This window comes from Dendrobates tinctorius, unplaced genomic scaffold, assembly GCF_039654945.1.
Source record: "Dendrobates tinctorius isolate UK_male_01 unplaced genomic scaffold, ASM3965494v1 ptg000075l, whole genome shotgun sequence".
Classification (NCBI taxonomy): Eukaryota; Metazoa; Chordata; class Amphibia; order Anura; family Dendrobatidae; genus Dendrobates; species Dendrobates tinctorius.
Genome location: NW_027361743.1, coordinates 39804178 through 39825759, shown reverse-complemented (window position 1 = coordinate 39825759; position 21582 = coordinate 39804178). Strand labels below are relative to the sequence as shown.

The 21582-nt window shown below is 44.3% G+C and overlaps 1 protein-coding gene across 3 annotated transcripts in view; it reads left to right on the top strand.

The window, feature by feature from the left end:
- Positions 1-217: 217 nt before the first annotated feature.
- The window catches only part of LOC141096518 (uncharacterized), a 55221-nt gene continuing 33856 nt past the window's right edge, over positions 218-21582 (top strand). Inside the window, exons 1-3 of one of the 3 annotated variants that reach the window (XM_073583192.1) lie at positions 226-374; positions 5415-5556; positions 14662-15986. In XM_073583192.1, coding sequence (XP_073439293.1) covers positions 14662-15986 — 1325 coding nt within the window. In that variant the 5' untranslated portion in view covers positions 226-374; positions 5415-5556. Of the gene's footprint in view, positions 381-5414; positions 5557-14661; positions 15987-21582 lie in introns of all 3 variants that reach the window. The other 2 variants (XM_073583191.1, XM_073583190.1) reach the window with 2 other exon arrangements.

The window sequence follows — 21582 nt, the reverse complement described above, 5'->3', positions numbered from 1 at the left end:
CAGGCTAGTGAGCATATTTGGATTTAATCAGCACAGTGGGGGCATTCAATAGTGGGAGCAGACAAGCTTTTTAACGCAGCAACACATGAAGAGCCTTGTTCACACACGTGATCATTATACGTCTATAAAAAAAAAAAAAAAAAAAGCATCAATTCCTCCATTGTGTTTTGTGTTTCGATATTACAACCCGTCATGGTCACTCCACCTCGCATAGCAGGCGCTGCCTCACTGCAGGACTACATTTCCCGGCATCCCACACGGCCCTATGTGATGACGTCACCGCGCCGGCTGCCGTCTATGGCGTGTTATGTGCTGGGCCTTGTGTATGGATGTGGCGGCCGCTCCGGGGCCTTTTCCTGGACGCTTCCCCTGAGGTAATGGTGTGTATAGTGCGGCAGCGGCCATGCTGCGCTCCGGGCAGTACAGAGCACTGTGTGGCGCCATTTCTCCCTGTGTGTATAAGTGCTATGGCTGACAGCCACTGAGCTCGGCTGCTCATTACCCGTCATCCACTGGCCGTCACTCTCGTCTCTGGGGCGCATACAGGGAGGCTGGGTGACTTCTGTATGTGTCGCCAGCGATAGTGACAGATTGCAGCAAGTTGTCAGAAGACGGCGATCTTAAAGGGAACATGTCACCTGAAAAGCCGCCCTTACCCTGCAGCTATGGGGCTGATGTGAAGCTGCCCCGCGCCCACCCTTACACCCCTCTGACAGGAGGAAACCAGCTTTATTCCCCCCCAGCAGAGTTCCCGTTTCAGCCTCCGGGGCGGCGCTTGTTCCGTCACTGCTCCTCCGACACTGACTGACAGCAGGATCGGCGTTACACCCGGCTGTCACTCAGGGCAGGGGGCGCTCTCACAGCTGCTCTATAGACAGCAGTGACTGAACCGGTGCAGCCCCTGTGGCTGAAACTGGAACACTGCTGGGGTGAATAAAGCTCATTTCCTCCCGTCAGCGGGGTCTAAGGCGGCTGCCGGGCAGCGTCAGAACGCTATTAACCAGCAGCTTAACAATGTTTTTTTTTTTTCAGGTAACCGGTTCCCTTTAACCCCTTCACGACCTTTGACGCCACGTAGGCGTCATGAAAACTGGTGCCAGAACGACCCATGACGCCTATGTGGCGTCATGACTTTAAAGCCCCCCTGCGGGTCGGGTGACCTAGGTCACTGAAAGGTCACCCGACCCGCAGATACAGGGGGCTTTGTTCTTCACCACAGGGGGCGTGGCTTCGATCGCTCTGATTGGCTGTTTCACTTTTAACAGCCAATCAGAGCGATAGTAATATTTCATCAATGAAAATTGATGAAATATTACAATCCAGCCATGGCCGATGCTGCTGTAGCATCGGACATGGCTGGAGACACCGATTCCACCTCCCCCCCCCCCCCCCCCCCCCCGCAACTGAATGAATGACAGCGGCCGATTCCCCCCCCCCGTCCCTCCTGGTGTCCCTCGGGTCCGGATGATGGGCGCCGCCATCTTGGAAAATGGCGGGCGCATGCGCAGTGCGCCCGCCCGCCCGAACCTGCCGGCTGCAGATTCCATTCTTTCATTTTGATCACTCTCACAGTGATCAAAATGAAAGATAAAGTAAATAAACCCCCCGATTATCACCCCCATAGGTAGGCACAACTAATAAAATAAAGAAAATATTTTTATTTTTCCATTAGAGTTAGGGTTGGAGTTAGGGTTGGAATTAGGGTTGGGGTTGGAATTAGGGTTAGCGTTGCAATTAGGGTTAGGCTTGTGGTTAGGGTCCAAACGCGACATGGTGCAACCATTGATTCCAGCCAATTTTGCGTTCAAAAAGTTAAACTGTGCTTCCACCCTTCCAAGCCCCGACGTGTGCCCAAACAGTGGTTTACCCCAACATATGGTGTATCAGCGTACTCAGGAAAAATTGCACAACAACTTTTGGGGACTAATTTCTCCTGTTACCCTTGGGAAAATAAAAAATTGGGGGCTAAAAAATTATTTTTGTGGAAAAAAATGATTTTCATTTTCACGTCTCTGCATTATAAACTTCTGTGAAGAACTTGGGGGTACAAAGTGCTCACAACACATCTTACATACGTTCCTTGAAAGGTCTAGTTTCCAAAATGGGGTCACTTGTGGGGGGTTTCCACTGTTTAGGCACATCAGGGGCTCTGCAAACGTAATGACGACCGCAGACTATTCCATCAAAGTCTGCATTTCAAAACGTCACTACTTCCATTCCGAGCCCTGACGTGTGCCCAAACAATGGTTCCCCCTCCACATATGGGGTACCAGCTTACTCAGGACAAACTGGACAACAAATTTTGGGGTCCAATTCATCCTGTTACTCTTGTGAAAAAAAAATTGCGGGCAAAAAATCTTTTTTTTTTTTTTTTTTTTGAGGGAAAAAAAGATTTTTTTATTTTCACGGCTCTGCGTTATAAACTTCTGTGAAGCACTTGGGGGTTCAAGGTGCTCACCACACATCTAGATAAGTTCCTTGGGGGGTCTAGTTTCCAAAATGAGGTCACATGCGGGGGGTTTCTACTGTTTAGGCACACAGGGGCTCTGCAAATGTAACATGACACCCTCAGACCATGCCATTAAAGTCAGCATTTCAAAATGTCACTACCTCCCTGCTGAGCCCCGACGTGTGCCCAAACAGTGGTCCCCCCCCACATATGGGGTACCAGTGTACTCAGGACTAACTGTACAACAACTTTTGGGGTCCAATTTATCCTGGTACCCCTGTGAAAATAAAAAATTGCGGACTAAAAATATTTTTTTTTAAGAAAAAAAAATATTTTTTAGTTTCACGGCTCTACGTTATAAACTTCTGTGAAGTGCTCACTATGCATCTAGATAAGTTCCTTAGGGGGTCTAGTTTCCATAATGGGGTATTTGTGGGGGAGCTCCAAAGTTTAGGCACACAGGGGCTCTCCAAACACGACATGGTGTCCGCTAACGATTGGAGCTAATTTTCATTTCAAAAAGTCAAATGGCACTCCTTCCCTTCTGAGCCCTGCCGTGCGCCCAAACAGTGGTTCCCCCCCACATATGGGGTACCAGCGTACTCAGGACAAACTGGACCACAACTTTTGTGGTCCAATTTCTCCTGTTACCTTTGTGAAAATAAAAAATAGCATGCTAAAAAATCATTTTTGAGGAAAAAAAATGATTTTTTATTTTCACTGCTCTGCGTTATAAACTTTTTTGAAGCACTTGGGGGTTCAAAGTGCTCACCACACATCTAGATAAGTTCCTTAAGGGGTCTAGTTTCCAAAATGGTGTCACTTGTGGGGGAGCTCCAATGTTTAGGCACACAGGGGCACTCCAAACCCGACATGGCGTCCGATAACGATTGGAGCGAATTTTCCATTCAAAAAGTCAAATGGTGCTCCTTCCCTTCCGGGCCCTGCCGTGTGCCCAAACAGTGGTTTATGACCACATATGAGGTATTGGTGTACTCAGGAGAAATTGTCCAACAAATTTTAGGATCCATTTTATCCTGTTGCCCACGTGAAAATGAAAAAACTGAGGCTAAAAGATAATTTTTTTTTACGGATCAATTTGTGAAGCACCTGGGGGGTTCAAAGTGATCACTATGCATCTAGATAAGTTTCTTGGGGGGGTCTAGCTTCCAAAATGGGGTCACTTGTGGGGAAGCTCCAGTGCTTAGGCGCACAGCGACTCTCCAAACGCGACATGGCAAGCGCTAAATATTCCAGCATATTTTCCATTCAAAAAGTCAAATGTGCTCCTTCCCTTCCGGGCCCTGCCGTGCGCCCAAACAGTGGTTTATGACCACATATGAGGTATCGGTGTACTCAGGAGAAATTGCCCAACAAATTTTAGGATCCATTTTATCCTGTAGCCCATGTGAAAATGAAAAAAATTAATGATAAAAGAAAATTTGTGTTGCAAAAAATAAAATGTCCATTTTTTCCTTCCACGTTGCTTTAGTTCCTGTGAAGCACCTGAAGGGTTAATAATCTCCTAGAATGTATTTTTGAGTAGCTTGAGGGGTGCAGTTTTTAGAATGGTGTCACTTTTGGGTATTTTCTGCCATATAGACCCCTCAAAGTGACTTCAAATGTGAGGTGGTCCCTAGAAAAAAAATGGTTTTGTAAATATTGTTGTAAAAATGAGAAATCGCTTGTCAACTTTTAACCCTTATAACTTCCTAACAAAAAAAAAAATTGTTTCCAACATTGTGCAGATGTAAAGTAGACATGTGGGAAATGTTATTTAGTAACTATTTTGTGTCACATCACTCTCTGGTTTAACAGAATAAAAATGCAAAATTTAAAAATTGCGAAATTTTCGCCAAATTTCTGATTTTTTTTTCACAAATAAACGCAAAAATTATCGACCTAAGTTTACCACTACCATGAAGCCCAATATGTCACGAAAAAACAATCTCAGAATCGCTAAGATGCGTTGAAGCGTTCCTGAGTTATTAGCTCATAAAGGGACACTGGTCAGAATTGCAAAAAAATGGCCAGGTCATTAAGGTCAAAATAGGCTGGGTCATGAAGGGGTTAAAGGGGTTTTCGTAAGATAGTAAGTCGTTCCCCATCCATCGGATATTTGGGATAACTCACTGATCTCCGGGAATCTGACAGCTGGGACCCCTGAGATCAGGGCTTGGGGCTCTGTAGCACTTAATTCAGGGCAGAGTCGCAACAACACCGCTGGTCCAAACTGTCGATCAGCCATGAAGGCAGGAAGCCAGGGGCTGAGGAGTGGGGCGCTCGTGGTCAACAAGATGAGACAACCTCCACCTTGCTCAATGGAGAGGAGTTTGAGCATGTGCACCTGTGCTCCATTCAAAGAGCAGCAGAGCCAGGTCCTAGAGTCCTGAGCTTATGGTTTGAAAATCCTTGGGGTTGGATCTGCCGGTGTTAAAGGGAACCTGTCACCAGGTTTGGCCAGTGTGAGATGCGGCCACCGCCTTTCAGGGCTGATATACAGCATTCTATAATGCCATAGATAAGCCCCCGATCCGACCTTCAAGAGATGAAAAATTACTTTAATTATAACCCCCATGCGGGGCGGTCCGGTCCGATGGGTGTCGCTGCTCTTGGTCCAGCGCCTTCTATCTTCTTGCGATGCCGCCCTCCTGCTTGCTTCATGGCTCCCTGACATCGTGCTCCTGCGCAGGTGTACTTCTCTGTACTGTTGAGGGCAGAGCAAAGTACTGCAGTGTGCAGGAAAAGGTCAGAGAGGTCCGGCACCTGCGCACTGCAGTACTTTACTCTGCCCTCAACAGTACAGAGAAGTACACCTGCGCAGGAGCACGATGCCGGGGAGCCATGAAGAAAGCAGGGGGGCGGCATCGCAAGAAGATGGGAGGTGCCGGACCTGGGACACCCATCGGACCGGACCGCCTTCCCCCCCTGGTGAGTATAATAAGTTATTTTTCTTCTCTTGCAGGTCGGATCGGGGGCTTATCTATGGCATTTTAGAATGCTGTAGATAAGCCCGGAAAGGCGGTGGCTGTAACTCATATCGGTCAAACCTGGTGACAGGTTCCTTTTTAAGTGATACCCAAATCTGCAGCTAGAGGATAATCAAGGTAATTTCATGTCATAGCTTTTCCCATTGAACCAGGTCTGCATTGTCTCATCTTGTGAACCAGGAGCACCCCACTCTTCTACCCGTCCCCTCGAGGTTTGATGATATAACGCTGTCCTGAAATGTGCCCTCTCTCAGGCTGTTAGCCGAGGTAGCGTTTTCTCTGTAGCACAGAGGAAGCAGAGAGCTGGCTCCAGCAATCTTCAGAGCAGCGAGTGCAAGCTCCATAGCAGAGAAGTTGTGAGCACTGCACTCCTTGTTTAGGAGTCCGCTGATGGGTTTCTAGCATCCTATGCAGTCTAGGCAATAAAAGTACTCATTACAAATTTACCATGGAGAATATATATATATATATATATATATATATATATATATATATATACACATATATTTTTTAGTAACAAGCAAGTTGCTTGCTTTTACAAAAACTTTGCAGTCTTACCCATTTAAAATTAGAATAGCCCTTTAAAGATAATCCGTCAGCAGGATTTCATCCCCCAAATTGTGTGCATATGTAAAGAGAGACAGTCTGTTTCGCTGTTACTGAGAGATTGGTGTTTGAATCAATATGCAAATTAGGTTATAGTGTTTTGGAAATGAGAAAGCACTTCCTAATCCTCTGCTTCCCCTGGCTCTATGTCTTGCCCAGTGCAGCCGCCTTTTGCTTGATTGACAGCTCACTGGCTTGATGGGAACCAGCAAAGCAGTTAGGGTGCAGTCAGGGAAGCAGGAGTAGGCAGAGGCTTGGGAAGTGCTTCATCCCCTCCAAAGCACTTCAGCCATATTTACATATTGAATAAAATGTGGATTTGTTGAGAACAGAGGAACTGACTATCTAGGAAAAGGTATTGCCAGACTTGTTATTGCAAGAACTACATTTGTGTATAAAAATAGTTTGTGGGTTGAAATCCTGCTGACAGATTTCCTTTCAGTTTTTAATGACTTCAGTTGTCTCCACAGACAGCTCCTATATAGACAACTCGATTGGGTTCCTGGAGACTATGTTGTCCACAGAGTAGTGGAGGGATATCCTGCAAATTAACAATAAATGCATAAAATGGGGATACCCTCTTCAGATGATCTGTCACTTTTCTTGGTGTGTTACAGCTTTTCCCATTACAGTAAAATGAAAAAATCTGATCCAGAATTGTTGTAACTGCATTGTTCTGTTCCTCTGTTATTCCTCATGTGAAATGCTAGTATTTATTAGATAGAAATGTGAGTTGCACTGAAAGGTCCCACGTTCTCACTGGCTGTACGGAGGAGATGGATCGTGCAGACAGTGTTAGTTTTATACAGTCTGGTTTTGGAGTTGTTGGTTATTTTAGGATGTGTTTGCAGTGTTGTTCAGAAGACTGCTGCTTGGTGATTTGTCTGTGTGCATATCCGCATCCTCTCCTATTTGTTTTTTTTTTTTATTCCTTTTACATCCTGGTGTCTCTCTCTTGTTTGTGAATGCATATTTGTGTGATTGGTATTTTCATTTATCCCGGTACATCTTCTCTTGTTAGTCTGGTTAGTGTTTTCTTATACATTACAACTCCGCACTTCCCTTGGTGGGGGATGGGACAGATGAGCACTGATTTAGAAGCTCAACAAGGTAAATGGCCCCGGCCTCTTCACCATCAGAAGTAAATAGAGCAGGGAAAGCTAGGGTGATCCTAGCTTTAAGGCTAGGGAAGGAGCCCCTAGTCAAGGGATATCCTGCAACAGTGCCGTGACACATGATGTCCGGACCAGCTGTGGGTCTCCTGTCCCAAACACGACTGCTACATGGACATATAATGAGGTCATCAGGCTTAGGTTAGGAGACCCTCTGCTAGTTAGGACATTGCGGTCCACATGTTGGTTATTAATGACGGATATGTGAAATCAGTTTTATTAGTAGGATTCTCAGTGTCCAGACCGCCTGATTTTCCTCTAAAATATTGACAATTTTAGTTTTTGAGTATTATTGAACTGGTAAATTCACACAAAAAAAAGCTTTGATTGGTGTTTCCTGAGTTATGGCTGGCATCACATGGCACAAGGAGCTGTGTGGCACGGACATAACAGTACACGCTGGTGGCTCAGGGATGACCGACCGTTTAACTGACATCATCAGGAACATCCCAGACTGAAGTCAGCCGGTGACGCCCTACTTGTGCCTAGACGCGACCTCTCCGCCATAAATTACTGGCACTACAATGTTTTACTTCTCTATGATCAATCATGTATGTAATCGGTTCACAACGCATTTAGAGGGTTTACAGTCGCTTTCATTGCATGTTTTCTGTCTTGAAAACATCTGCAGGTATAGAAAGTGTAATTTCCCAAAGGTATAGTCACATATACCAGGAGGAGACCCCTTCATCATCTGTTTGGGGAGTTCCTGGGGTAACACTGAACAGAGGGCATACATGAGATGTGAACAGAGTATAGACTGTTTTCAGGAGCTGTCACCATTTATGTCAATGTCCCTGTTTTCTGTCTATGGGAGTTTTGACAAAATCATGCACACAGGAATTAAAATGTCTGCCCGTTCATTCCTTGCTATTTACATTGTTCATTTTCTGTTAGATGTGTCCTGAAAAATACAACTTTCAAAGTGACAGTGGTAACTATTTTCATTGAATTCTTAGGGTATGTTTCCACGCAGCGTATTGCCGGCGCTTTGGACGCTGCGGAAACCCCCGATCCGCCCAAAGCGCCCCCCCCATTCTACGCGCGGTGACACCGCATATGTTCATTGAGCACATGCGGAATCACCGCATCATATACATAGAATGGGTTATTTATCTTGCGGAGACAGAGCATCTCCGCAAGATAAATGGACATGCTGCGGTCTAAAAAGATGTGCCGCATGTCCGTAATTTCGGATGTCACCCGCGTCCCTGCACACATAGTGGAGACGGGATTTCATAAAATCCCCTCCACTCTGCTGTAATATCTGGACGCTGCGGCTGTGCGTAGCGTTCAATCCGCAGCAAATCCAGATGAATTACGCCACGTGGAAACATAACCCATTTTCAAATTTGCTTTTAAGGGTACCTAAACCTAAAAACTTCTGTGAGTGAGGTCCATTTTTTTTTTTTTTTTTTTTTTTTTTTTTATTTTAATTTCGGGGAAAACTTTATAAAATCACAGAAAAATAGTTACAGTTCTGGAGGTCCTCCCTCCTGAATTCCCCAGAGTTGTAGCAAGTAACTGTTAAATCCCCATTTTTACATAGGGATCTCTTATTAAAAAATATATATATACACATTTTAATACTAAAAAAAAAAACCTTTTCTCCTTTTAAAGGGAACCTGTCAGCAGTTTTGATATAAGATATGGCCACTGCCTTTCAGGGCTTATCTACAGCATTCTGATGGGTGTCGCAGGTCTGGGTCCAGTGCCTCCCATCTTCTTGCAATGCCGCCGTCCTCTTGCTTCACAGTCTCCCCGGCATCGCGCTCCTGCGCAGGCGTACTTATCTGCCCTCGGGCAGAGTAAAGTACTGCAGTGTGCAGGTGCTGCGCCTCTCTGACCTTTCCCAGCGCCTGCACACTGCAGTACTTTGCTCTGCCCGAGGGCAGATAACTACACCTGCGCAGGAGCGCGATGTCGGGGAGCCATGAATCAAGCAGGAGGGCGGCATCGCAAGAAGATGGGAGGCACCGGACCGCCACCCGGCTGCCACCCGGCTGAGTATAATAAAGCTTATTTTTCTTATACAGTGCCTTGCGAAACTATTCGGCCCCCCTGGAACTTTTCAACCTTTTCGCACATATCATGCTTCAAACATAAAGATACCAAATGTAAATTTTTGTGAAGAAGCAACAACAAGTGGCACACAATTGTGAAGTTGAATGAAATTTATTGGTTATTTTAAATTTTTGTGGAAAGTCAAAAACTGAAAAGTGGGGCGTGCAATATTATTCGGCCCCTTTACTTTCAATGCAGCCAAACTGACTCCAGAAGTTCATTGTGGATCTCTGAATGATCCAATGTTGTTCTAAATGACTAATGATGATAAATATAATCCACCTGTGTGTAATCAAGTCTCCGTATAAATGCACCTGCTCTGTGATAGTCTCAGGGTTCTGTTTGAAGCACAGAGACAATCATGAAGACCAAGGAACACAACAGGCAGGTCCGCGATACTGTTGTGGAGAAGTTTAAAGTTGGATTTGGATACAAAATGATTTCCAAAACTTTAAACAACCCAAGGAACACTGTGCAAGCGATCATATTGAAATGGAAGGAGTATCATACCACTGCAAATCTACCAAGACCCGGACGTCCCTCTAAACTTTCATCTCAAACAAGGAGAAGACTGATCAGAGATGCAGCCAAGAGGCCCATGATCACTCTGGATAAACTGCAGAGATCTACAGCTGAGGTGGGACAAGTCTGTCCATAGGACAACAATCAGTCGTACACTGCACAAGTCTGGCCTTTATGGAAGAGTGGCAAGAAGAAAGCCATTTCTCAAAGATATCCATAAAAAGTGTCATTTAAAGTTTGCAACAAGCCACCTGGGAGACACACCAAACATGTGGAAGAAGGTGCTCTGGTCAGATGGAACCAAAATCGAACCTTTTGGCAACAATGCCAAACGATACGTTTGGCATAAAAGCAACACAGCTCATCACCCTGACACACCATCCCCACTGTCAAACATGGTGGTGACAGCATCAATGGTTTGGGCCTGCTTTTCTTCAGCAGGGACAGGGAAGATGGTTAAAATTGATGGGAAGATGGATGGAGCCAAATACAGGACCATTCTCGAAGAAAACCTGATGGAGTCTGCAAAAGCCCTGAGACTGGGATGGAGATTTGTCTTCCAACAAGACAATGATCCCAAACATGAAGCAAAATCTACAATGGAATGGTTTACAAATAAATGTATCCAGATGTTAGAATGGCCAAGTCAAAGTCCAGACCTGAATCCAATCGAGAATCTGTAGAAAGAGCTGAAAACTGCTGTTCACAAACTATCTCCATCAAACCTCACTGAGCTCGAGCTGTTTGTCAAGGAAGAATGGGCAACAATTTCAGTCTCTCGATGTACAAAACTGATAGAGACATACCCCAAGCGAATTGCAGCTGTAATCGCAGCAAAAGGTGGCACAACAAAGTATTAACCCCTTCACTACCAAGGGTGTCTTGCACGTTGACTCCCAGGCCAATTTTTACAATTCTGACCACTGTCCCTTTATGAGGTAATAACTCTGGAAGGCTTCCATGGATCCCGGTGATTCTGACATTGTTTTCTCGTGACATATTGTACTTCATGTTAGTGGTAAAATTGCATTCATATGACTTGCGTTTATTTGTGAAAAAGATGGAAATTTGGCGAAAACTTTGAAAATTTCGCAATTTTCCAACTTTGAATTTTTATGCCCTTAAATCAAAGAGATACAGCACACAAAAAACTTAATAAGTAACATTTCCCACATTTTTACTTTACATCAGCACAATTTGGGAACCAAAATTTTTTTCTGTTAGGAAGTTATAAGGGTTAAAAGTTGACCAGCGATTTCTCATTTTTATAACACCATTTTATTTTTAGGGACCACATCACATTTGAAGCCACTTTGAGGGGACTATATGATAGAAAATACCCAAAAGTGACACCATTCTAAAAACTGCACCCCTCAAAGTGCTCAAAACCACATTCAAGAAGTTTATTAACCCTTCAGGTGCTTCACAGGAAATTTTTGAATGTTTAAAAAAAAATGAACATTTAACTTTTTTTCACAAAAAAACTTTACTTCAGGTTCAATTTTTTTATTTTACCAAGGGTAACAGGAGAAATTGGACTGCAAAAATTATTGTGCAATTTGTCCTGAGTACGCTGATACCTGATATGTGGGGGGAAACCACTGTTTGGGCGCATGGCAGAGCTCGGAAGGGAAGGAGCTCCGTTTGACTTTTTCACTGCAAAATTGGCTGGAATTCAGATCGGACGCCATGTCACGTTTGGAGAGCCCCTGATGTGCCTAAACAGTGGAAACCTACCACAAGTGACCCCCTCCCCCCCAAGGAACTTATCTAGATATGTGGTGGGCACTTTGAACCCCCAAGGGCTTCACAGAAGTTGATAACGTACAGCCATACAATTAAAAAAATCATATTTTTTTCCACAAAAATGATCTTTTCACCCCCAATTTTTATTTTCCCAAGAGTAACAGGCCCCCAAAAGTTATTGTGAAATTTTTCCTGAGTACGCTGATGCGTACGCTGATACCCCATATATGGGGGTAAACAACTATTTGTGCACATGGCAGAGCTCGGAAGGGAAGCAGCGCCATTTAACTTTTTTGGCTGGAATTGAGATAGGGCGCCATGTAGCGTTTGGAAAGCAAAACAGTGGAAATCCCCCAATTCTAATTCCAAACCTAGCCCTAACCCTAGCCCTAATGGGAAATAAATAAAAAAAAATTATTTTATTATTTTTCCCTAACTAAGGGGGTGATAACGGGGGGTTTGATTTACTATTTATGGCGGGTTTTATGTTTGGCAGCTGTCGCACGCTCAAAGACGCTTTTTATTGTAAAAATAGTTTTTGCATCACCACATTTTGAGAGCTATAATTTTTCCATATTTTGACCCACCGAGTCACATGAGGTCTTATTATTTGCGGGACGAGTTGACGTTTTTATTGGTACCATTTTTGGGCACGTGACATCTTTGATCGCTTTTTTTTCCGATTTTTGGGACGCAGAATGAACAAAGACCAGCGTTTCATGAATTTCTTTTGGGGGGTGCGTTTACACCGTTCCGCCTGCGGTAAAATTGATAAAGTGGTTTTATTCTTCGGGTCAGTACGGTTACAGCGATACCTCATTTAGGTCGTTTTTTTATGTTGTGGCGCTTTTATGCAATGAAAACAATTTTATATAAAAAATAATTATTTTTGCATCGCTTTATTCTGCTAGCTATAACTTTTTTTTATTTTTTTTGCTGATGATGCTGTGTTGTGGCTCGTTTTTTGCGGGACAAGATGACGTTTTCAGCGGTACCATGGATATTTATATGCGTCTTTTTGATCGCGCGTTATTGCACTTTTTGTTCGGCGGTATAATAAATAATTATTTTTGCTTCTTTTTTTATTTTTTAAGGGGTTCGCTAAAGGGGTTAACTAATGGGACAGTTTTATAGGGTGTGTCATTATGGACGCGGCGATACCAAATATGTGTACTTTTAGTGTTTTTTTTTACTTTCAAAAAATTAATTTATTAGGGAATTTTTTTTTTCTTTATTACATAGTCCCAGGTGGGACATCACTGTCCTGTGACAGATCGCTGATCTGTCACATCACAGATCGCTGTGAAAGATCAGCGACCTGTCACAGGCACTGCTGCAGGCTTCCTCATGCCTGCGCTCTGCTGGCAGTGAGGAAGCCAGCTCCCTGCAGGCCCCCCGAAGGTGCCCGTCGCCATATTGGATCCGGGGACCTGCAGGGAAGGCGACCCCCGCGGCAGCGCTGCACATCGCGCTGCCGTGGGGGGTCGCAGGGAAGCACGGAGGGAGCCCCCTCCCTGCCGATGCTTCCTTTAATCCCCCGTACACCGCGATCGTGTTTGATCGCGGTGTGCCAGGGGCTAACGTGTCGGGGCGGTCCGTGACCGCCCCTGACACATTGTGCCGGGTGTCAGCTGTGATAATCAGCTGACACCTGGCCGCGATCAGCATTAGACGTACTATTCCGTCCTTGGGACTTAGGTCCCAGGTCACATGGACGGAATAGTACATCCAATGTAGGAAAGGGGTTAAGTTAAAGGGGCCGAATAATATTGCGCGCCCCACTTCCAGTTTTTGAATTTCCACAAAAATTTAAAATAAATAAATTTCGTTCAACTTCACAATTGTGTCCCACTTGTTGATTATTCACCAAAAATGTACATTTGGTATCTTTATGTTTGAAGGATGATATGTGGGAAAAGGTTGAAAAGTTCCAGTCAAACCGGGTGACAGATTCGCTTTATGGGTATGTTCCCAAGATCAGGACACAGCGTATCTTCGCTGCATTCTAATCGCACATGTAAATGTGTTAACTGAACAAAACAGATTTACCTCATCCACTACATATCTCCGCAACAGAAATTGACAAGCTGCGTCTTGTAAACCCGCACCGTGGGTTAGTTTACATCGCGTCAAATAGAAGCACAGGGGGCATAGGATGTCTGTAAATCCCATCCACTGTACTTGTACTGTACAACGCGGCGTTTTGAACGTAGCGCAAGTGCACTGCTTCTAAAACACTGCTATTCCTGATCGTGGGCAAGTACCCTAAAAGTTCGCACTATCACTGGAAGTGGCTGCAGGAGCATTTGCTAAATTTTTAGACACTGTGTTCGGGAAATTGCCCCTCGTCAGTGCAAAGTGTAACATCTGGTTTGTTCGAGAGTCGATACTGACTTTTAGGATGGCTACTTCCTATAGGTGGAGCTAGAGTTCCAGTCCTCTTCCTCTCTGAAGAGACAATTTCCATATTTCCCAGAGGAGCATTGCGGCATAAAAGTCTGCTCACCTTGGCATGTCGGGCTTGACATGTTACTCTCCGCAAAGAGAAACGTTACCACTTGGATCCTACTTACTTTGGAAAAAGAGTGAAAAGGAAGCACATGACACTCCCCTCTTTCCTTTCCTATCCCATTTTCTGGGTCCCTACTTGTCCCATCTCGATACTACTAGGAAATGCCCATTCTGCCAACGGCCACAGCGAAGACACACCTTATCTGGTGATCGAAAGGCACCAACTGTGTATCTGTATGGGACAAGTAAAGAGAGCAGCACTGGCCTGGTAAGGGTCAGAACATGAACTTCTTGGGATTAATCCATCATGTTAGATCTTTGGTGACTAGTAGGCTTTCATGGTGAGCAGAACATGCTCTTGCCTATTTAATATAATTTTCATGCATTAAACCTAAGTTTGTCCACCTGTAAAAGAAATTATCTGCTCAGATTTGCGTCTCTGTGGTACATGTAGACTTTATATTAGGTTTATATTGCCACGTGTAGACTCCCCTTTGTGGGTTACAGATGCAACTACAGATACATGAATATTTTTGATAATGTTCCTGAGGTATGAATCGTTCTTACTAATAACAATTGTGTGCATATTCATCCCTTTTAGATGCCTCATGCTGAAAAGAACTTATCACACCACGTACCTGATTCATCCGTCGAACCTTGCTTGAAAAAGTCCCGTTCAGACTCCTCCTCATGGGAGAGGAGAGATACTGCTTTGTGCAAGGAACATGAAGCAAAGTCCCAGAAATGGGGATTCTCCATTGGCACTGAAGAAAGATGCCATCAATCAAACAGATGTGAAAGTGAAGGAGTTGATGGTGGTATACAAGTAAAATATGAGTCGGACACGCAAAGTTATCGCTCTGGTAAAGTGGAACCAAGTGAGCGAAACTGCAATAAAACCAACCAGCATTCATTTCTACTTCCTGAAGGCGAGAAACCAGACTATATCTCTGATGTGTCGTTTTCAGGAACCAGCACTTCTTTTATCGGACCACTTTGTAAGCCATCGCCTCGAGTGAAACCTCTACCTGAAGAGCCAAGAAATGGAAATGCTGCTTCTTCTTTCAGAATTGACACTGTGGAGCTGGGTAAATTGGCCAGTCAATCGAAAGGCAAGGATGGCATGGACTATGAGCTGCGGCAGTTTTATAAAGAGTTAGATGAGCTTGAAACCGTGGCTGATGACCAACATAAGAAGGCCACCTGCACTGAAGTGGATGGTAAGCAACATACAAGTCCTTACCCTGACAAAACACCAGCTATATACCCTCCCAACCATGGCCAAGTGCCTACCTCACTGCCATTCGGGCCTTTCCCCAGCGCACCTTCAAATTTTCTATCGCTTACCTGCCATGCTAGAGAAGAATCAAGACCACAACTTGAAAGACCTCCACTACCTCCTAATAATCAGTTTTCTTGTTATGGTCAAGCTCCATATCGTCCAGCAACCTCTTCACTTGTAAGCTATGCGGTACCGCCTCCAAGGGGACCTCCAATGTTTGATGGTAGCCATCCTCCTACATTCATAGTTCCTTATGGCCCTCCCCTGCCACGATTTAATTATCCAGTGACTCTTCAAATTCCGAGTAACACACTACCCCCACCACCTACTTCAGATTTTAGTTACATTATTAGAAATGAGCCTCCGCCTTGGCATGGGACGACTGCACCTCCTGAAAGCTGCTTCACCTCTCAGCGGATGCCTGATATCAAACCATTTTCACAAAGCACAACTAATAGGACGTGGCAAGACCATCAGCAGAATGATCATTGTAGACTGGAAGATGGACAGTTGGGCGATCGGATGTTACCGCATACGGGTAATTTGGTGCATGAACAGCATTTTGGCCAATTCAGAGATAGCGGTAAAAGAAGACTGGTGCTATTAAGAGGAGTTCCTGGTTCGGGTAAAAGTACGCTGGCTCGGTTAGTATCATCAAGACCATGATCTGTAGGTGAATACTGAAATCGTGAAAAGGTGTTTTTTTTTGTTTGTTTTTTTTATGCGGTAACCTTATATAGAAATATCCACACACGTTGGGGCTACTTCTGAATTCATGACCTTCCTGGATGTGACAGCCACCAGGCCCACCATAGCCATTTATCATCTATACACATGATGGGATGCCACAGTCACTGGGCACAACATAACAACTTATCTATGCACATGATAGGTAATACGTTTCTAATTGCTAGGGTAGTTTAACTGGTTACACAATTTTAACAGGACTATGGTGTCTCCTATTTGGAACAACTGATGGTTGAGTATGTCACCACCGCTCCACTCATTGTCTGTGGAACTGGTGAAGATAGCTGTACAGTGTACTCCCGTCTCCATTAGTTTCTTAGTGAATGGAATAGTGGTGCTATCGCCGACCATCACTCCTCACAAACCGGGAAACTAGAGTCCTGTTCTCAGAATTGTGGATGTCTAAGTAGTCAACCCTCCAGCGATCAGCGTCAAGCACTTACAGATATTGGGCACATTGGTGCATCCAATGTCCGAACAATATCTTTGCATGCTCAGAAGCTGAGCCCGTGTTATGTTCAGCAGATGCTGGCTGAGTTAGTCAGCATCTGCCTTTAATAGTAGCTTCCCACTGTTAACCCCTTAAGGACTGCTGTCAGTTTTTGAAAATGGCATTTATTGCACACGTTCCAGACAGTGTGCTGTTCCATGCGCCCAACGGCCCACCTGTTGAAGGTCCCCACTGACTGTCATGATGATGCTCATATGAAAACCAGTTTGAGGTCGGCGCTCATAGGAGATTGTGATTTTTCAATATATACTGCAATACTGTGGTATTGTAATATACAGTGCCTTGTGAAAGTATTCGGCCCCCTGGAACTTTTCAACCTTTTCCCACATATCATGCATCAAACATAAAGATACCAAATGTAAATTTTTGAAGAATCAACAACAAGTGGAACACCATTGTGAAGTTGAACGAAATTTGTTGGTTATTTTACATTTTTTCTGGAAAGTCAAAAACTGCAAAGTGGGGCGTGCAATATTATTCGGCCCCTTTAAAGCAAAATCTACAATGGAATGGTTCACAAATAAATGTATCCAGGTGTTAGAATGGCCAAGTCAAAGTCCAGATCTGAATCCAATCGAGAATCTGTAGAAAGAGCTGAAATCTGCTGTTCACAAAGGATCTCCATCAAACCTCACTGAGCTCGAGCTGTTTGCCAAGGAAGAATGGGCAAGAATTTCAGTCTCTCGATGTACAAAACTGATAGAGACATACCCCAAGCGACTTGCAGCTGTAATCGCAGCACAAGGTGGTGCAACAAAGTATTAAGTTAAAAGGGCCGAATAATATTGCACGCCCCACTATTCAGTTTTTGAATTTCTTCAAAAATTTAAAATGACCAATAAATTTCGTTCAACTTCACAATTGTGTCCCACTTGTTGTTGATTCTTCACCAAAAATTTACATTTGGTATCTTTATGTTTGAAGCATGATATGTGGGAAAAGGTTGAAAAGTTCCAGGGGGCCGAATACTTTTGCAAGGCACTGTATAGTCTGTGATCAGATTATCGTAGGTTCAAGTCCCCTAAGGTGACTACAAAATAAAGCATAAAAAATAAAATGTTTGAAAAAGCCCCTCTTTCCCCCTTTAAAAATAAAAACCATACAGAGCTGAGCATAAATGAGTACACCCCCTTTTGAAAAGTAAGATTTTAATCACTATCTCACTGAGCACAAATCTTTTCCAAAAAGTTGACGAGACTGAGTTTCAGCACTCATGCAGCTTGCTTTTGCGACACCGTACAGATTTGAAGCCATCAGTTCCAAAAACACTTATCTTGGTCTTCTCACACCAGAGTATGGAGTCCCAGTAGTCTTCAAATTTTTCAGCATGGGCCCTAGCAAATTGTAGGTGTTTTTTTTGAGCATGAACTTTAGGAGAGGCTTTCTTTGTGGATGACACCTGTGCATACCATTCCTTTGCTGTGTACACCGTATTGTGTCGCAGGAAACAGCCCGGTTTGGCTTTCTACTTTAGCTAACTGCTGTGAGTTTGCATGTCGATTTTCTTCAACCCTTCTCATTAGAAGATGCTCCTGTTTAGATGTTCACTTTTATGGTCAGCATTTCAGATGGTTGCATTTCCATCTTTTTTACATTTTTGTATCACTTTTGTTTCAGTATTCTGACAAGTAAAGCTCTGCTGATCACCCTGTAGCCTTCACCTTTCTTATGTAAAGAAATAAATAATTTTCTTTCTCAGGTCTTGTGACATTTCTCTCCCATGTGGTGCCATTGCTGACAGCATTAAATGGGAAGAGGTTCTCCTAAGCAACACCCTTTTATATTCAACTGTCTGCTGGACACCTGTTTAATGAATAGTTAGACTTGCTTGTGGTGGAACTAGTTAATTAGACTTTTGTAGTCTAAACTTTAGCTGTGCTCTCATTTTTGCAACATGGTCTTAAATAAATTTACTAGAAATTTTTTTTTTTGGAGTGTGCAAAATAATGAATCATGGTTGCAATCAATGGCCCACATTTGTGGTAGTATTTTGCACTATGGTATCCCATAGGAAATGTTAATTTTGAAAGAAAACTAAAGGTCATCTGACAAATCTGTTGAGGTGCACTTATTTATGCTGAGCATTGTACATGGTATTGCTGTGTCCGTAAAAGTCGATGTCTCAAAATATAAAACTAATTAACCTGATCAGTAAACACCGTAAAAAGAAAATCAAAACCTCATAACGGTGTTATTTCAGCTGCCGCAGAGAACGTATGCAAAGTGATCAAACCATTGTATCCAACCTAAAATGCTATAAATAAAATGTCGGCTCACTATGCAAAAACAAGCCTTTCACACAGCTACATCGATGTCCTCCCATGTCCAGGAGCTGTGGTATGATCAGGTGTTCCTGTACGGTCAGACACGGTCATTACACAGTACACAGCAGGGGCACATTTATAAGATTATCTCCATACAAGAACATGTTTTTCTCTATCTCTTCTTTAAGGGACATGGGAAACCATGGGTGTATGCTGCTGCCACTAGGAGGCTGACACTATGCAAAAATAACAAAAACTTTGATTCCAGCTAACCCTGCTGCTCCATGCTCATCCACCTGAGGCTCAGACACCGGCCTCGCCCTGGCCTCCCATCAAGGACAATAGAAAAAATTGGAGTCCGGCTCAACAGGACTGAATTTTTCTTTTCTTTTTATTTTTCAAAAAAAAATATAGTGCGTGCAAAAGAAAATTTTCATGGTTGACATCGCCCATTCGACGCATTTCGACTGCACTAAGTAGTCTTAAAGACTGCTTAGTGCAGTCCAAATCCGTCGACTGGGTGATGTCAACCATGAAAATTTTCTTTTGTACGCACTATATTTTATTTTGAAAAATAAAAAGAAAAGAAAAATCCTGTCCTGTTTAGCCGGACTCCAATTTTTACTATGCAAAAATAGGTAGCTCATTCCCGATGGCAAAGCTTACTTAGCTCCTGGATCCTGTGGCAACAGTGGTTCAGCAGATTCAAGCAGTGATCTGTGGAGCTCATGGGAACCTCTGAGCCTGCAGTAGTTGTGGATGAACTGGCGACTAGAAGATAGAGTACAGGTAGTGTCAAAAGCGTGTGCAGCATTCCCGCGTTTCTAAATACCATGGTGGGCTGAAATAGGTGGATATAGGGACACGAGAGGTGGCGTGTGTGATTGTCCCAGCTGCCGGGGATGTGGCCTGACCACTGCAGAAGGCTAAAGTCAGGGGTTAAATTTTGAAGCGGGGCCGCCACAGAGAATCAGGGTGGCGAGCAGGCAACAGCTGATCAAGGGGGGAGGGGGGACCAGAATGGCAGAACGGATTGGAGACAGTTCCCAATTGGCGAATAGACCAAGTCTGAAGAAAAAAAAAATTGCCGCATATACTCGTGTATAAGCTGACCCCCCCCCCCCCCCCCCCAATTTTGCCACAAAAAACTGGGAAAACATACTGACTCGCGTAAAGCCTAGGGTGGAAAATGCAGCAGCTACTGGTAAATTGCAAAAATAAAAATAGATACCAATAAAAGTAAAATTGAGACATCAGTAGGTTAAATGTTTTTGAATATCCATATTGAATCAGGAGCCCCATATAATGCTCCATAAAGTTCATGATGGGCCCCATAAGATGCTCCATACAAAATACACCACATATAATGCTCCATAAAGGTTAATAAAGGCCCCATAAGATGGTCCATAGAATAATATGCCCCATAAGCTGCTCCATACATTATGCTCCATAGAATAGGCCCCCATAAGATGCTCCATAGAATAATCCCCATATGCTGCTGCTGCAAATAAAAAAAAAAAAAAAAAAAAAAAAAAAAATTACATACTCACCTCTCCGTCGCTGGGGGCCAGGTGCCGGTGACACTGCTGGCTCAGGGCCCGGCACTTGAGATATTCGCCTGTCACCGTTCCCACGCTGCTCGCCTGCCCCGTCGTCTGTCAGTGACGTTCAGGCAGCAGAGGGCGCTGCGCGCACTAACAACGTCACCGCGCTCTCTGTCTTTAATGAGCGGTATGATGTGACTGCTGATGGCAGGTCCCTGAGACTTTGGGACAAGCAGGGGGGCTGCAGAGATCGCGCCGGGGGGGGGGGGGGGGTGTGTCGGTATGATCTGACACCTCCACTCCCCCTGCCGACCCCCGATATGACTCGCGTATAAGCCGAGAGGAGGACTTTAAGCCCAAAAAAATGGGCTGAAAATCTCGGCTTATATGCAAGTATATACGGTAAGTGAAGAAAAAGCTGGTACCTTTTTAATTTCTTTTATTATTATTTGAAGTCCCCCTTAACTGCCACTGCATTAACCTGGAAAGGTCTGCACCTGTCCTGAAGATCCAGAATTCTTCTTCACAGATTGCTAATGGAAGATGGTTATCAGGCATCCCGGACGCTATCTGTCGGATGGCTGGAAGGTAACTGATTCCTCTTTCATACCTCTTGAGGGCGAGCAGGCAGGAGAATGGTGACAAGGACCATCCACCGGGGAGCCCCAAAGACTCTTTCTGTCTTAGGGAGTAAAGGCCCCGTGTCATATAGCGAGATGGCTAATGTGTCACCGATTTTTTGTGACTCAACAGCGATCTTGCCTGCGATCTCGCTACATGTGATACGCAGCAGTGACCCCCCTGCTGGATATCGCTGATCGTGCAGGAATTTCCAGGGCTATTTTTTCGTCGGCGGCGTTCCGCTGGCCAGCGCTCATCGCTGTTTGATCGCTGCTGCGTCGCTGAAGAGATCTACCTGTTTGGCAGCTTACTAGCGACCATTTAGCGATGCACCAGCGATCCCTACCAGGTCGCATCGTTGTCGGGATCGCTCGTACGTCGCTAAGTGAAACGGGACCTTTAGGCTATGTGCCCACGTAGCGTTTCATTCCAGACTCTAAAAACCGGACTCCTTCCCAGAAATCGCGCGTTTTTTTCCGCGCGATTTTGCCGCGATTATGTTCGCGATTTTGCGCAATTTTCGCATTCGATATTCAAGCACTTTCCAAGCGAT